General features: G+C 41.4%; 1 protein-coding gene across 5 annotated transcripts in view; it reads right to left on the bottom strand.

Moving 5' to 3' along the window:
- Positions 1 to 17,165, bottom strand: part of LOC143363221 (uncharacterized) — a 327,991-nt gene that overhangs the window by 111,988 nt on the left and 198,838 nt on the right. For all 5 annotated transcript variants that reach the window (XM_076803819.1, XM_076803820.1, XM_076803822.1 and 2 more), the window contains 3 exons: positions 15,650 to 15,864; positions 7,719 to 7,831; positions 7,440 to 7,584 (listed from right to left, as the gene is read on the bottom strand). In XM_076803819.1, coding sequence (XP_076659934.1) covers positions 7,440 to 7,584; positions 7,719 to 7,831; positions 15,650 to 15,864 — 473 coding nt within the window. The remainder of the gene's footprint in view (positions 1 to 7,439; positions 7,585 to 7,718; positions 7,832 to 15,649; positions 15,865 to 17,165) is intronic.

Raw genomic sequence — 17,165 nt, 5'->3', positions numbered from 1 at the left:
CCGTCCCGCCGGCCTACGAATCGGCCGTACCGGCTACGCAAATCCTCGATCACACGAGGAAATGGAACTGCCATTTCGACGGGCGAGACCCGTACGCATTTTTGGAGCGCGTACGAGAACTACAGGGAACGTACCGTCTGACCGACCAGCAGTTATTACACGGGTTCCCTGAGCTCCTTCGCGGAGACGCTCAGTTGTGGTACCGAGATATAGTACCAACCATTTCCTCGTGGGAAGAGCTCGAGGACCAGCTCCGACGATACTTCCTGCCACCCCGGGAACTCCGGAACCTGGACCGCCAAATCACCGAGAGGCAACAAGGCCTAAACGAACCGATCCGGACCTACGTTACCGCCATGGTCACTCTTATCCGCCGGCGTGGGGGATATACCACCGAACGAAAACTCGACACGCTGTATTACAACATGCGCCCGGGGCTCCGCGTGCATATCCGGCGCAGCGAATTCAACGACACCGCCCAGCTGATACAGCGAGTCGAGGAAATCGAAGAGGACCTCCGGCTAGACGCCCGTAGCTCGCGTTCCGCCCCGACCGGGAGAAGTACCAGCACCAGGCCGACTCTCGCCGTTACCGGCACCTACCAACGCACGGCTCATTGTTGGAGGTGCAAGCGGCCTGGACACGACCGATTCTCCTGTACCAACGCCGCAGTCCGGTTCTGCTCCTTTTGCGGGCAAGACGACGTCCTGACGAAGGATTGCCAGTGTCACGCCCGTACCAATCGGACGGGAAACGATCCGCGGGCCGGACCACCGTAACACCTCGTCCGGCCCCAGAATTTATTGACAACCGCATTTATGCCACCGTCACCATAGGAAACCACCGGGCCCGGGCCCTCATAGACACTGGGTCGGCGTGCTCTTTTATCAGCAGCCCGCTGGCACGCCGCTGCCTCGCATCGGGATGGCACATACAAACCGAGAATACGGTCGCCACCATGGTCAATGGCACGAGAGCCGACCTCACCCGAAGCGTCCGGGGAACCGCCACCGTGGAAGGCATTCCCATGTGCCACCCGTACTACATCCTGGAGGGATTAGATTACGACATGCTCCTAGGGATGGATATATTCCAGAAATACCAGATCCAGATCCACCTCGGGGAACGTCGTATCCATCCGGGCCACCCAGAAACCGCCAGAAATACCTGCGCCTTGACGACTCCTGCCGGACTAGTCAACCTGACTAACCACCAGAACCAACAATTACGGGAGCTCATCCGCCAGCAGCAAGTTTCATTCGAAGGCGTCCGCGGCGTAACACCGCTGGCACAGCACGAGATTCGGCTTCTCGAACCGACGCCGATTAAACAGCGATATCGGCCCCGTAATCCCGCGATGCAGGCCATTATTGACGACGAAGTCAACAAGATGCTCTCCGAAGGGGTTGTCCAGCCGTCACGGAGCCCCTGGAGCTCGCCGATAGTCATCGCGAGGAAGACGGACGGGAAGTACCGATTCTGCGTCGACTTCCGGCGATTAAACCGGGTAACAAAGAAGGATGCATACCCTCTGCCGCATATCAACGCCACGCTCGACAAACTGCGAGGCGCCCGACATCTATCGACGATCGACCTGAAGAATGGGTACTGGCAAGTTCCCCTCACACCGGCCAGCCGGCCGCTGACCGCGTTTACCGTACCAGGCAAAGGGCTACTGGAGTTCACCGTCATCCCCTTCGGCCTGCACTCCGCTCCATCAACGTTTCAACGACTGCTGGACAACGTCATTTCGCCTGACCTCGCACCGTACGCCTTCGCGTACCTAGACGACATCGTCGTTGCCAGTCCAACGTTCGAAGAGCACATGAGTATGCTGACAGAGGTCTTCCAGCGGCTCCGAGCAGCGAACCTGCGGCCGAACTGGGAGAAATGCCATTTCGCGCGTCAGCAGCTCAAATACTTGGGGCATATAGTCGACCAAGAAGGACTGCATACCGACCCGGAGAAGGTTGCCGCCGTGGCCCAACTCGCCCGGCCAACAAACGTAAAGGAGCTACGCCGCTTCTTCGGGCTCCTGTCCTGGTACCGCCGTTTCCTACCGGACGTTTCTCAGACCGCCACGCCCTTGACCAGTCTCCTGAAGAAGGCGACGAAATGGAACTGGGGCGAGGAGCAGCAGGCCGCCTTCGAAGAGTTGCGCCGGCGACTCACCGAGGCTCCGGTACTGGCCGTTCCCGACTGGGGGCAACAATTCACGCTGCAAACCGACGCGAGCCGAGAAGGCCTCGGCGCCGTCCTGACGCAACCCGGCGCGCAGGGCGAGCGCGTGATCGCGTACGCAAGTCGGACGCTCAACAAAGCGGAGCGGAATTACTCCGCAACCGAACTCGAGTGCCTGGCCGTACGCTGGGGCATCTGGAAAATGAGGCACTACCTCGAGGGTTATCATTTCGTCGTCCTGACCGAGCACCAGTCCCTAAAGTGGTTAGAGAAGATCGACAACCCCTCGGGAAGGCTCGCCCGATGGGCAATGGAACTCGGTCAATGGGACTTCGAAATCCGCTATCGCCGCGATCCCGATAACACTGTCGCCGACGCTCTCTCGAGGAACCCGATTCCCACCTGTGCCGCCGGATCACGCCCCCACTGCAGCTGGTACCAGCGGATGCTCGACAGCGTCAAGAAACTCTCGGTTGAACCAAATACGATTATGTCGTCTAGATAATTAAGACAGTTCACACAATGTGATAATATTGCCTCGAAGGTTCTTTGAAAGATTTCGACTGCCGAATTCACTCCGAACATGAGGCGCTTATAGCGGAACATGCCTTTGTGAGTGATAAATGTAGTGATGGGACGACTGTCCACGTGTAACTCAAGTTGGTGATACGCACTTAATAAATCCAGCCGTGAAAAATATTTTGCTCTCCTTAATTTTGTTGTAAGAGAGTCAAATGTAGGTAGTGGATAGTTTTCTCTGAGGATGGCTTCATTAGCTCTGCGCATGTCTACGCAGATTCTGATATCCCCTGATGGTTTGAAGATAAGCACAATCGGTGATGTCGCTTCGCAAGGCTTCCTCCAGCTTGCCCTCAACCAGGCTTTCCACTGAGATCGGTGCTCTTCTCACCGCTTGCTGAATCGGCTTTGCATAAGGATCTATGGACAGTTTCACTACCACATTCTTTATCTTCGGAGACGGTATTACTTCCTCCGGTCCGTTCGCTTGTGATCCCAGCTTTAATATTCCTAGTTGTTTTGCTGTATCTTTTCCGATCAGTGAAATGTCTCCTTTCATCACTACGTAGAATGGTGCGACGATTTCCTTTTTTCCTACCAGATTGATTCTTGTTACAAATCTATTTTTAAGTTCAAGTGTACGTCCGGATGCGTACGATTTTAGAACATCTGTGGTTTCGGTAAGATCCCATATAATTGCTCTATTCCTGGAAAGAAATTCCCAATCTTTGCCTTTTATTACATTCACCTTGGACCCAGAATCTATGAGTACTACTAGGCGTACGCCCCCAATAAGGCATTCGATTAAATCATCAGAGTTATCTGTGGTTCCTTCTTCCGAGTCAATTTTGAAGCAATCGAAGTCCTTAATCTTGTCCTGTGCCTCGAATGCTGAGGCGCTTGAATCGACATAGTTGATCCTTGATTTAAATCGTTTCTGTTTTTGCTCGGATCGTTCTGGGGTAGCAGGTCTTTTCCTTTGGTGACGCGTTCTACAACATCTAGCAAAGTGGCCCTGAAAACCACACTTGTGGCATTTCACATCCTTTGCCGGACATGCTTTTATATTGTCGGTGTGTCCGGATTTTCCGCATCTGATACATTGATGAGATTGTCCTCTTTTTTGAAATCCCAGCTTATTTATTGAGGCGTACGTGTTCGATGATGTACTCGGTCCTGGTAAACTTGCATTCATGGCTGTCGATTGATTCGCTATTTGTTCATGTACTTGGCACAATTCGATAATTTCGTCTAGTGTCCGCTCCTTCTCCAGAATCTTCTTCTGTAATTCCGTGGGGCACCAGCTATCGATGATTTTGTCTTTCATGTTTATTTCTATTGCTTCGCTCTCAGTTTTTCCAAAGGAACAGCGTTTTGCTTGTTGTCTACTTCTTAGTACGAATTTACGGAAATTCTCTCCTTCTTCCCGCTTGATGTTCCTGAAGAGATGACGTTCGAAGGTGGAGTTTTGTTTTGGGGAAAAATGTTCTGTCAGTTTGTCTACTAGCACCTTGAAAACATCGTTTTTCTTATCGGCGTCCACCGCTTCAATAGCACCGGGCAAACTGTAGGCAACCTCTTGTAGTTGCTCTTTTTTAGTTTACTTCTTTTTTTCCATAATCTGTTATATCTTCAGATGCTAGGTAAAGTTCCAGCGAATGGAGCCATTTTTCCCATTCAAGTCTGATTACATTCTTGTCTATGTTTTCACATAGAAATGGTTTTACTCCTATTCCCGATATATTTAACGCCATTTCCATAAGCTCACAGCCTTCTCACTGTACACTGCACTTCGGCTCACAGCCGTCTCACAATTCAATGCGTCTTGGTTCACAGCCGTCCCGCAATACACTGCGTCTCGGCTCACAGCCGTCTCACAATTCAATGCGTCTTGGCTCACAGCCGTCCCGCAATACACTGCGTCTCGGCTCACAGCCGTCCCCCAATATTTATTCCGTAAATATTGGTATTCTTATACACAAAGGTTCGTAAATATTGAAGGTGAAAAATCCTCGTCGCCAAATGTGCTACTACCGGGGATTTACCGATGCAAGGGTCGTTAAATAATACTCGCCGTACGATCCTGTTGGGCTACGACACTCAGTTTATTTATTCAGGTGTACACTATAGAGACACTCTCCCGACAACCTCACTCTCCGGCGGTCGCTTAATTACTAACTCCGGGGTCTGGCGTCCCACCCCTTCCCCCTCTCTGCGGCCTCTTCTTCAGCTAGCTCCGATCTCCACATGTACGATTTGTAGGGTTATGAATGTGACACTGTGTTAGAGTGATTGTTTAGAATAACTGTGGACGCGACATCGTAGCGCCAACGTGTTTGGGTCTTGTTGACAGGAGTGAAGTGTTTAGGGGCGCCAAGCGCAGGGCGTACGTGACCGATTGGGTTTTCCGAATGGATGTGAGACTGAAAGAGAGAGAATGAGAGTGCGAGAGAAGAAGAATGAAAGTGGGCTGTTCGAGCAATCAGCTGTTCGGTGCTGCTGTGGGTCTGCACGCACACACAGCGAATTAGCGATTGCCAAACTTTTGTTTGTATCGAGGACTCGGCCGTCGTCGCGGTTCGTCTCTCTCTCTCCCCGCACACTTCGGGCGGACCGAGTAGTTCGGGGTGCGCGGCGAGGGGAGAGAGCCGCGTCAATATACACGGCAATCCGTCGAGCCCTCGTCCTCTTTTCCGAGAATCGCTGTGACGGTATAATAAATCAGTTAGCTCTCCCACAAATTACATTTTATTTATCACTTTTTTCCGTATCGTAAGTTAAAGGTTCCTCGTTACGGAACCCAACGAAGATCCAAAACATGGGCCTTAGAGTCAGAAGAGCGAGAGTCGCGAGCGAGTGCGTTGACGAAGTATCGAGTATAGAGTTGTTAAGAGAGAATAAAGGACATTAGCGAAATCGGTATTAAATTATTCCACCCGATACGCTACACCTAAGGCGTAAGAGTTTCGTTAAAATATTCCTACAGAATGTAGGTACATCAGGTACCCCCAGCAGGCTGTCAAGCCAATCTTATTAACTATCCGACGCATAGAGTATACTCCTTGGCTCACCATACGCGTCATCTTCTCCTGACGCATAGAACACTCATCAAGATGCCCTTTGGATCGCAAGGTTCGTCATCAAAGATAACGTGCCCTTTCGGACCCCCAAAACTGTATATAAAGCCCACGCCAACTCAATAAAGTAGTCCAGTTGTGAATACCTTACGCCACGCGCTGTTATTCTACCGTGCCGACTCCGTATCTCGTACTACGGTTCAGAATACGTTATTTCCGAAGTATTAACTCGCGAAATCACGAAGTAACCATTGTCAATTCCCGGGTTACGACAATTGTCCCGTGACAAGGCGATCGAAGTGGATGAGAGCAAGCGAACCGTCATAACCTTTGGGTCGCTGAGGAGAGGCCCAAACGTCCCATTGTGTGCAAGTGTATTAATAGTTTTATTCCTGTATGGAGCGACAGCATTGATTTGGAAAATTTAATTTTATAGGTAATAAGACCTAATGTTATTAAGGGTGCAACATCCATTTGAAGAATGGATATTGTCTTGCTCCACTAAAACAATTATTTTGTATTTGTAAACTAGTTTCAATTGAAAGGACCTAATAAACCGTGTCAACGAATGTAAGGGAAAAGAATCTTGAAAATGCTATTGGAAGACGAAACATGTTTAACGAATAAACACATTATCTGTCGCATTAAAAAGGTCTTTCGAAATTGTAGCTAGTTTTAAATGAAAAAATCTTAATAAGCTGTTTCGAAGGATGTCAGAATAGGCACTTTAGAAATTTCGTTCCTGTAGATTTATGTGATAAAGACTTATGTGCGATGCTTGTAGATTACTGTTGGACACTTATTATTGAAAATTGGGATACCATGTACAAGCGTTAAGCAAGGCGGAAAGATTTTTTTTGTTTACATCTGGAATAGCTGAGTTTTTGTATTTAATTTTCTTTATTAAGCATTTCCACAATGAAATGTGAATGAAACTCGTATTTTCATAATTTTGTGTAATGATTGACACCCAAAAAGACAAAAAAAAAATGTATGTAATTAAGCATAGTAAGCAAAGACATTTGAGTGGTACCAACGTCGACTACGCATAGCGATGGCCTTGGCGAATCAAGAAAAGGCTGCAATGGCCATCTGGCGCGAATGCGTCGCGCACAAGCTATCAATGAATATTTTCTTAACCTGCTCATATACTAAAGGAAGCAAATACTTTTCGTGAATGGTTACTTTACCAGGAATGTCTGTAGAATGCATACCTGTATAGTGAATTCCTCCTAGATAAAGGATTTTTCACATAAATACAAAAATAGAGCGTATAAAGTACCCGCGGCCGCTCTTTTTCAAACATTAACAACCTAGACTTTATTAATTAAGAACCTGGACTTTCTCGCATGTTTAGTTTTTGCGTAACACGTCATTTTTTATCAAAATCACGCATATATACAAAACCCATTATTTTTCGAATACGTTGCGTGATAGAGCAATTCTGCTTTCGGATTTGGTTTTAGTATGACAATGTCTATAAGAATCACCCAATAAGTATTGCAAAATAAAGGTGTTGGACAGTGTTATAGAGCGTTAGTATTGAACAATAATGACACATATTATTAATTTTGATTGTGAGAAATACATAGTCTATCGAAGTTGTATTGTAAGATGGAAACTACATCAATATTAGATTGTAAATATGTATGTAGTACATACCAATATTTCCACAAGGAGGGATGTCACAATATTCTCGCTGCCCTTTAAGTCCTGCGAAACACCATGGACTCGATTCTTTAAGTGGTTGCGGATTTCTGCAGTAATTATGAGTCTTCAATTTTTCTTTGACTTCTCTATTAAGAGTCTAAAACATAAATATTCCATTCTTCTCAAACCATCATTAGACACAAAATGATAACTGATTGAACACTTTAGATAAGTTAGAAAATAAAGCACACTAAAGTCAAAAAAGAAAAAACGTAAAATAGGGAAACTAACAAGTATGGAAAGCGAATGGGCTACTTTTTCATCACTCCATGGAAGACATGGTTTCCCCGCTGCTGTTACATTCGCGTTTCCCGCGTACTGGCCTCCTTTCCCGTAAACGCAACCTATTTAAATAATTAGAGAATGATATAAGATTAAATACAAATTTTTTAAAAGTAATTATCCTTACACGTATACCAGTTTGGTTACGAGATAAACTCGCCAGTTTCTAATCATTTACCTAGTTTGTCAATAACTGTAAGTAACTCCATTTGCCTTAGATTATTTTAATTTTGGTAAATACTGCGTTTAGAGAACCCATCATCAATGGACCTTTACCTTGATATCTCTAGTAGCATTTATGGTTGGGCAACGGTAGCCAACGTTTGGGAGTTAGTTGGGATGTGATTAGTGGTTTTACCTACAACGATCGTAAAAGTTCAACTTTACGTAGGCCTGCAAAATGCTGTTGTTGCTTGATGGTGCTAATTCTTATAGTAATGTATTCGGTGATTCGTTGATTCAAAATGTGACTAAATTTAGCTGCCGATAGGTGCCGTAGGTCAAAATATTTCAATTTTTATTAATTATATTTGGCTGCTTCGTATGGAACAGAGGGCACGAAATCTTATGCTTTGACGCAGAAAACAATTGATAATTCCCACTGGTTTTATGCCAAACCTGTCGACCAATTCTTCGATCTTTTAGTGAACAGCGTGCGGTTATTTGTTTCGACGCAAGGAAGGAATTATTGAATAATGATCACTTGAGTACGTATTTAAAAATATCGTATCTTTAAATAAACTATTGCATGCATATATCACTGTCTAAGTCCATTATTAAAATCAGTTGTATTTTATATTGCATTATAAATAACTTAAAATATGTTGTTTCATTATGAAAACCAGATCAATTTTTATAAAAATGTGATCATTATTCATATTTGATACAACTGTAACTGCATCAACTGATAAATGTAGTAAAATCGCTCTTTTTGAATTTTATCCAGCTAGATTGGCGCGATCCGTTTCACTGTAAGACGTCAGAAATGTTACTGCAAACAAAAACATGTTATATTCAAATGTGGTTGTGTTGCCACAAAACAGAGACAGTTTATTTAACAGGATAGTCTGTTTATTTAATCGCGTGTTCAATGTACAATGAGACCGACAGACGAAGTACGTAGACTGCTTAGCAAGAAGCGCGAGAAATGCAAGAGGTACAAGAAGAAAGTTTTCTGGATTTCCTCCCTTTATATCCTGATCTTCGGAAAGGCGTTACCTTTCCGAAAATAGGAAGGCGGAGCTATGCTTCGCGGGGGTAGGAAATCCCGCATCTGTTGTTTCATGGTCACTGGCAAAGGTGGTCGCCAAATGTTTGGAAAAAAGGTCTTGTCGGGACCGCGCGTGCCGCGCGGTCGGACAGGCCCCAGCGGTACTCGGCTGGCAACGTTTATGATGGGGTAGTTAAATTTTCTACACCCGTAAAGTCATTTCGGAAATAAAATAATTTCTGCCATCCTGCAAAAGTCAGGGTAGGTTTTATTACCTTAGACCCTAACATCTGCAGGCGGTCAACATAGGCAGGCGCTACATCAAAATTGAGTTTTCTTCATGTTTCTGAATACTAGTAACATTTATGGTTGGTCAACGGTATGCAACGGTTAGAGGTTAATTGGGATATGGTTAGTGGTTTTGCCTACAAATCCCCAACATAGGGTATGCGATGAAAAATTATGACAATTTGTCAACGAATATCCAACGTTGCGCCTACAATTATTATAGTTGGTTAATTACCAAGAAATTTACGTATGATAATACTACATTACCCCAACCAATATTTGCCATCATTTAAATATCGTCTTACAGACGTTAGAAACGTTGCTAAAACTAAAAACATGTTAATTATTATATTTCAAATTGATTTTTTTGTTTTCGTATACAGGGTGAGTCCGAAGAAACAGAACACCAAATATCTCCGTTACTCTTCGGTGTACAAAAAAACTTCTTAGGACAAAGTTACACTGTTTGAAAGGCCACATGTAACGGTGTAAGGGAAAAAATTTTCAAGGTCATTTTTTAATTAGATTTCAAGGTCATTGATGTTTTTTTAAATGGAGTGATATATCTTCGTTAAGGTAATGTTGTAGCTGACAAAATAACGAATTCATCCATGTAACACAATATGACCTACAAATGACCTGCAACCCAGAAAAATGGAATAAATAAAATTCAATGTGTAATTAACAGCTAAGATTCATTTACTTTGCTTCTGTTACGCAAAATGTTCAAAAATATTCCCTTGAGCTGCTATACATTCATTTAGCCGTGAAGTCCTCACCTTCGTACATTTTTTATTTTCAACACTACCAGTTTCACGGAATTTATTTATCAAATTGGAGTAAACGGAAACTGATGGACAATTACAATTAGGAAATCGGTCCTTGTACAACCGCACTGCTTCTCTTAAACACTGACGACTTTCTCCATAAATGAAAATCATATCAATCTTGTCTTCCTTCGAGTAACGCATTGTGAAACGTTCATCGATAAACTGATAGATTAGACATTTTAGAAACAGTGGAAATCTGATAGCAAGAAGGTCTTCAGAGTAATTAGTAGTTAATAAACACAATTCTGTACGAACGTATAGGTGAAGGAATATCATAAATGTCTTCCTGTCAACACCGAATCTGTTATTATGTTGTGTATTGCGATACATTTTAATGTATAGCAGCTCAAGGTAATATTTTTGAACATTTTGCGTAACAGAAATAAAGCAAATGCATCTTACACGTTGAATTTTATTTATTCCATTTTTCTGGGTTGAAGGTCATTTGTAGGTCATATTGTGTTACATGGATGAATTCTTTATTTTGTCAGCTACAACATTACATTAACGAAGATATATCATTCCATTTAAAAAAACATCGATGACCTTGAAATCTCATTAAAAAATGACCTTGAAAATTTTTTCCCTTACACAGTTAAATATGGCCCTTCAAACAGTGTAATTTTGTCCTAAGAAGTTTATTTGTACAACTAAAAGTAACGGAGATATTCAGGTGTTCTGTTTCTTCGGACTCACCCTGTATATATAGAATTATATATAGGTTAAGTTTACGTTTAAACTAAATTAGGTTAAAGTGAAAATGGAAAAGCGGCGATGGAAGGAGGAGGTGATTTAAGGATTTGAAACTCCTAGGGGAATCAAATAAAGTTTATATATTATCTTGCGCACTATAGACAAAATCTAAATTTTCAATTTATTGTCAGATGCGTTGTTGTAAATTTCAATCAAGGCGTTTCGAAATTGGTGACCTTGAAATCGAATAGCCTTTACACTATCAAAACGGCATTCCCACCTAGTTTCTGACAATGGTTTAGGTGTAATTTTTTCAACGTGGTTTTTTAGAACCAGAGTTGGGCATTATTTATCATAGATAAAAAATTATTTAAATGCCGATTCGATTAAAAGATACTTTATCTTTATTCGTTATTCGAAGGTTCGAATAAAAAAAGTATCTTTATTCGACGAGTATCGGATAAATAATTTTATTCGACGAGAATTTATCCGACGAATAAAGATAATTTTTTTTATTCGAAGCGGATTTATTCGAACTTCGAATAATTTTTTCATCTTTTATCTGTATCTTTTATTCGAAGGCTTCGAATAAATCTTCGGATAACTTTTGCCAGCTCGGCGAATAAACGGCGACGACGGCCGACGAGGACCGACGAGCGCCGAACGTCGAAGACCCAGCGACTGCCAAACAGCATACAATGTAAGCAGATGGCCTTCGAATAAAAGATACAGATAAAAGATGAAAAAATTATTCGAAGTTCGAATAAATCCGCTTCGAATAAAAAAAATTATCTTTACTCGTCGGATAAATTCTCGTCGAATAAAATTATTTATCCGATACTCGTCGAATAAAGATACTTTTTTTATTCGAACCTTCGAATAACGAATAAAAATTTTTTTATCTTTTATTCGTTATTCGAAATCTTTATTTAGATAAATATTTTGCCCAACTCTGTTTAGAACATCCCAACGCGATGTCGATGCTGCAAATATCGTGTAAATCGTTTGTAAAACACCAAAAAAATGTAGTGCTTGGGTTGATGATTTTGCTATATCTCCCAATAACAAATTCAAGTTGTGACTACCGCATGGTACGTAAAACACTTTTGGATTTACACGTAATATATTTGCTTGTATGTACTCCTTGATATATTCCCTTCATATTGGCACCGTTGTCATATCCTTGTCCGCGACAGTCGGATATTTTTATTCCCAACTGATTCAGAATGAGCATGATGAACAGACTCTTCGTCTGTTATGTTGACATAACGAAGAACAACCGATAATTGCTCTAGATGGCTCACATCTGGTGTACAATCCAATAAAATGGAATAACATTTTACTCTCCTTATTGCATCGATAATTACTTTTTGTACTTTCTTTGCCATTGCACTTACTAATTCGTTTTGAATTGAATGCGATAAATAATGATGTCCTTTTATGCCTGTTCTGTTTAAATGATCATATAGAACAGAATCAAATTTTGCAATTAATTGCATTAAACCCAAAAAATTACCATTGTGCGGTGTGTACAAAGTATCGGAACTTCTTCGGAAAGCTAAATTATGTTGTACCAAATATAAAATAACGGCAGTTATTCTTTGGAAAACTTGTGTATCGTGCTGCTTCAAGTCTTAAAAATTTTTCGCACTCGTTATCAAGTAGATTGATATTGCGAAAATTTTGTTCAGTTTGAAGCCACTCGTTTATAGCTCGTAAATGTACCGCAGATCGTTCGTGCATTTTGATTCGCTGTGTTAAATGAGACCAATCGCAAAATCAGTCTGCCCCCAAAGAAATATCAGTAGTGGAAAATAATTTACAAGCGAAACAAGTAACCCTTATCTTTAGATTTAGAATAAATTAGCCATCTTCGTTTTGTCCTTTGTCCATTTGTCAGTATTCTCTAGTAACTTTTGTTATTTTCGTTCTTAGGGAAGTTAAATTGAGTAACTTGTACAGGACCATGCTGAACTATTAAATATACTGTTTGTTGTTTTCTGTCAATTGGCCATGTGCTAGGATCTTCAATGTCAAAATTTCTGTTTTCTTCTTTTTGTGCTTCAATTTACATATTTTCAATATCTTTTTCTTGATGAGTTTCATAATCGCTCGTTTTTCTATTGTTTCCATTTTCGTTCACAGGTGTATTCAACCCTTGGTTTTCCTCTTCCAAAGGGATACGATTCATTGCCGTATGTTCTTCATCTTCGTTTGGCTGTCTTGAATGACTAATAGTTTCAATTAGATACTTCAAAATGTTGTTTGTTTGCTGTTTAATATAATCGTCTCGCTGCTCCTTTCAATTTTTATGTACAATCAGACAGTCGTTATAGTGTTATGAGTATATACGCGCCTTATGTATATGTATAACTGTATATAACAAATGCGTAGCTCATTAATTCCGCAGTTAGTTTTAGCGCAATATGTTAATTTTAAAATAATCACACACTACTCCTATATATTAGAGTAAGTTTCATTATCTCACACGCTGTTACGTCCGGTGGTTCGACTGCCAATGAATAATTAATCAGATAAACAAATTGCTACGAAAATTCGATGGTGTTACGCGAGAAGGAAGATATAGAAATAAAGTATTAAAATAAGCATCATAATTTTTAAGGAACATTATATATGTAAACATCATGCATTACATATAAAACTAAAAACTTAAGGAAATGTAAGAATATATTTCGCAGGAGTCACAAGGCAATATCAATCCCTAGGATTCATATTTTATAAATTCCAAATTCAAGAAACCAAGATCCATTCAAATTAAAACATGGGTAAAGAAATAGTAAGGAAGTACCTGCAAAATTATTTCTTAACCGTTGAAAACGAAACACGAGGCCCGTGGGGTTGTCCGCGGAATGTGTTTCAATAATATTATTACTCCAGAAACCACTACTATGGATCACCCGCTTGATACAACTAAATCTCGTTTTGGACCACTCGTCAGATGTATTTAAAGACTTTGACTACGCAGTAAATTAACGCGGAAAACAAGACTTTAACTTATCTTCCTGCGAAGACACGCAAATAAAGCTCGATTTAAACCCTGAGAACCAACAGGAAAGGTGTCAAATTATAAGAAAAATACTCCAATTTCATAGTAAAAGGATCCTGTCAGCATAGAGTTAACTAGTCAGGAGACAGTAAAAAGATAAAAAGATGCAAGGTAAAGACTCCTGAGCCTGCATCTTTGAAAAACAATGGAACAATGACTTTGAACAAACTTTGAAACAATGGCCAGCCTATAAAGGGGGGGGGGGGCAGCTGATTCAGAATCATTTCTAAAATAAATCGATAATTTTAGTTTTCTCAAAAATAAGGATAAACATTTATTTAAACAATCCTTATTTTCCCGAACTGTAGCCGATGTATGCAGGTAGGTTCAAAACTGCGTCCTATCTCCCTTTAAAATTCATAACTAGTCCTGCCTGGGAATTAACATACGCACACGCTCCCTCTCACTCACACGCACACACTCTCTCACCAACACACACACACTAGATACTAATGCTAGTTTTTTCATTTTTCTCTTTTTGATCTGTGACAACTTTACCGTGCGACAAGATTGTCTTAGAATATTTGTTGAATAAACCCCCCCTACTGTACTACTCTTACTAATATAGAAATGAAGCGACGAACCAAATACGTTCCCACTTTATAAGCCTGGTATATATTAAGGTAGTTTTTAGTATTTTTGATTTGCACCTCCGGTAAACATTGTAAAATCCTAGCAAATAAAAAATTAAAAAAAAGGAAAAGTTCACGTCCGAACTGAGTATGAAGATTTTTTGTCCGTCTTTCCCAATTTTTACCCCGGAGATACATTGTTTATATACTATTTATGATATACCGTAAAAGGAAAAATCAGAATAATATGTTAGCGGGCCCAGTTGACCGTTCGTATTTTAGTGATGTTGGGCCTACTTTGGCAATGATTGTTGGCTCACCCGAATAATAGGCGACATTTTTAACGGTTGGCTAATCAATAGTGCAATGAAGGTCCCAAAAAATGCCAACCATGAATACTACTAGGGATGTGTTGTTAGGTGACCCTCCTGAGTAACCCTCAAAAGGTTTTAGCCGTGGCTCGTTGTTTATTAAAAAGTTATTAACAAAAATATATTAATTCTAGTGCATTGCTATTTGTCTGTACGTATACAGGGTGTTGATCCTAACGACCGCACCGATTTTTGAGGCATTTAAGCCAATCTGACAAAAAAATGTTTCGAATAAAAGTTATTCAATACTTTGATAGGAATCGAGTGAAATAATAAAAATTCAGAGAAAATTTTAATCAATAAAAAACTGAGGTCACCTTGACTTTTTTAAGTGGCACTACGTTTTTCTGACTTCATATTGTTATAGCTGATGAAAAAGCGAATTTAGCGACCTACTATACAATGGCCTTTGGAAGAAAACATAATGTCATTTGAAAAAGTCAAGACGACCTCAGGTTTTTACTGATCAAAGTATTGAATAACTTTTATTCGAAGCTTTTTTAGTCAGATAGGCTTAAATGCCTCAAAAATCGATGCAGCCGTTAGGACCGGCCGGCCCTATCTACCCCTTCACCTCACTAACCCCAACCAACTTGAACTATACCATCTCAAAGAGAATATACAAAAATAATATATAAGATTTTAAAATCTTATATACTACTTGTAACGTTTACATGTAAATAATAACTCAAGCGAAATCCTCTTATCTATTATTAAAAACACGTCACTCCCGGTAGTATTATTTATACGGATAAGTATGTCAAGTTGTTCAAAATGGCGTCCTTGACAACATACATATGTCAGAACGGATGTAACAATATTTTCGAAAGCAAATTAAGAATTTTATACCGATGTCATCGTATGGTCTCTTGCAAATATAAAAGTGGCCCTTCGTAAAAGTGGCACAGTCTTCGGCATCCCAAAAGAAATAATCAGCCACGCAAAGTGAGTCTGGTCTTTCGTGGCATGGGAATTTGCGTTTCATCACAACGCAGACAGGTCGTGAGCCCACAATCGGCGGATGATTCTTGTCTTCCATCCAACCTGGCCACCATTTTGAATATCTACAGAAGAAATCAATTAAAGACAAATTAATTATTTTCCAGATTGTAATTGTGGTATACGTTTTCTTTATGCATGCTCGTTACCATGCCGCGCCACATAGTGGTGTCAAATGGCCAGAAAGCGACAAAAATTCCGTGAAAACGAAACTATCCAACGAGTTTGTTTGAAAATTTGTGAAAAATTGCCACAGGTACAGCGCTTATTTGACAAAAATAATTTTTTTAAAAAGGTGTTAAACACTAAGTAATATGGGCTAATCCGAAATCTGTTTTACGCTTGTTTTTTATTTTTGTGGAAACATATAAAAAATCTGTTAAGGGGGGCGGACCGACCGAACCTGACCCCGACAAAATAATGATCGTCACGCTATGAAAGAACGGCCGCTAGAAGAAGCTAAATAGTAACATTTCTGTCCAGTAGGGGAGCTAGGAATGTTTTCCACAGTTCAGTATCAATAAAATAAAAAAAAAAGTTCAGTATCGAGCAACATACTGTATTGGTAAAACAGAGGCCTATAGGAGCATGCGCGGCGCGACAACGTGGATGGCTCTGTCGTAGCTTCGTTCGAATAGCCGTGCCGCGGCACACTCACACACCGCCAGGTCGGCGTGTACGTGTGCCTACGCCGATCGCAAGGGTCCGGTATGCCTCGAAAAATTTCCCAATAATGCTGTTCCGTCGTAAAAACCCTCTGCAAAGGGACATCTGCACGACCGTGAAGGTCAACTAGACCAACCACCCGCGGCATAATGACCATGACCGCCATAAAAAAACCTACCGTAGTTTGGCGTAGTCAAAAATCCGAACAACCTCAGCTGACGATCACATGTTGGCCTGCGAACCGTTAGCGTACCGAAATTTATAGTTTTATAGCCGTAGCCGCCTGTAACCAAATGTATCTTCCACTCCCACTCTTCCTAATTTTCCACCACTTCCAAACACATCCTTCAACCAATCATAGACAACTTCCTAAGACCACACCCACATCCGAGCCTACCTTATTCCAAAATATTGTAACAACAACAGAACTGTCTGATACACCAACCTGACTACTAGTACACCGAGCTGTCTAGAGCTATCGAGAATTCGAATTCTTTCAAGCACCGAGCTGCTTAGAAGCTACCGAAGGCAAGCCGAGTCTTGCATTTTAGAAATAAAGACTAGTTCTCCGGAGTTTGAATTTACAATCATTCGCCGTTAAACCATTACCCAGTCGCGAGCCGATTCTCCCCAATTCCGGGATCGACGCGACACCACAAATGCAGAGACGGAGGAGAGGGTAGTTTTAGGAGAGAGAGAG

Source organism: Halictus rubicundus, unplaced genomic scaffold (genome assembly GCF_050948215.1).
Source record: "Halictus rubicundus isolate RS-2024b unplaced genomic scaffold, iyHalRubi1_principal scaffold0028, whole genome shotgun sequence".
NCBI classification, from domain to species: Eukaryota; Metazoa; Arthropoda; class Insecta; order Hymenoptera; family Halictidae; genus Halictus; species Halictus rubicundus.
Note: the sequence above shows the minus strand (reverse complement) of the source record. Positions and strands in the feature narration are given on the sequence as shown.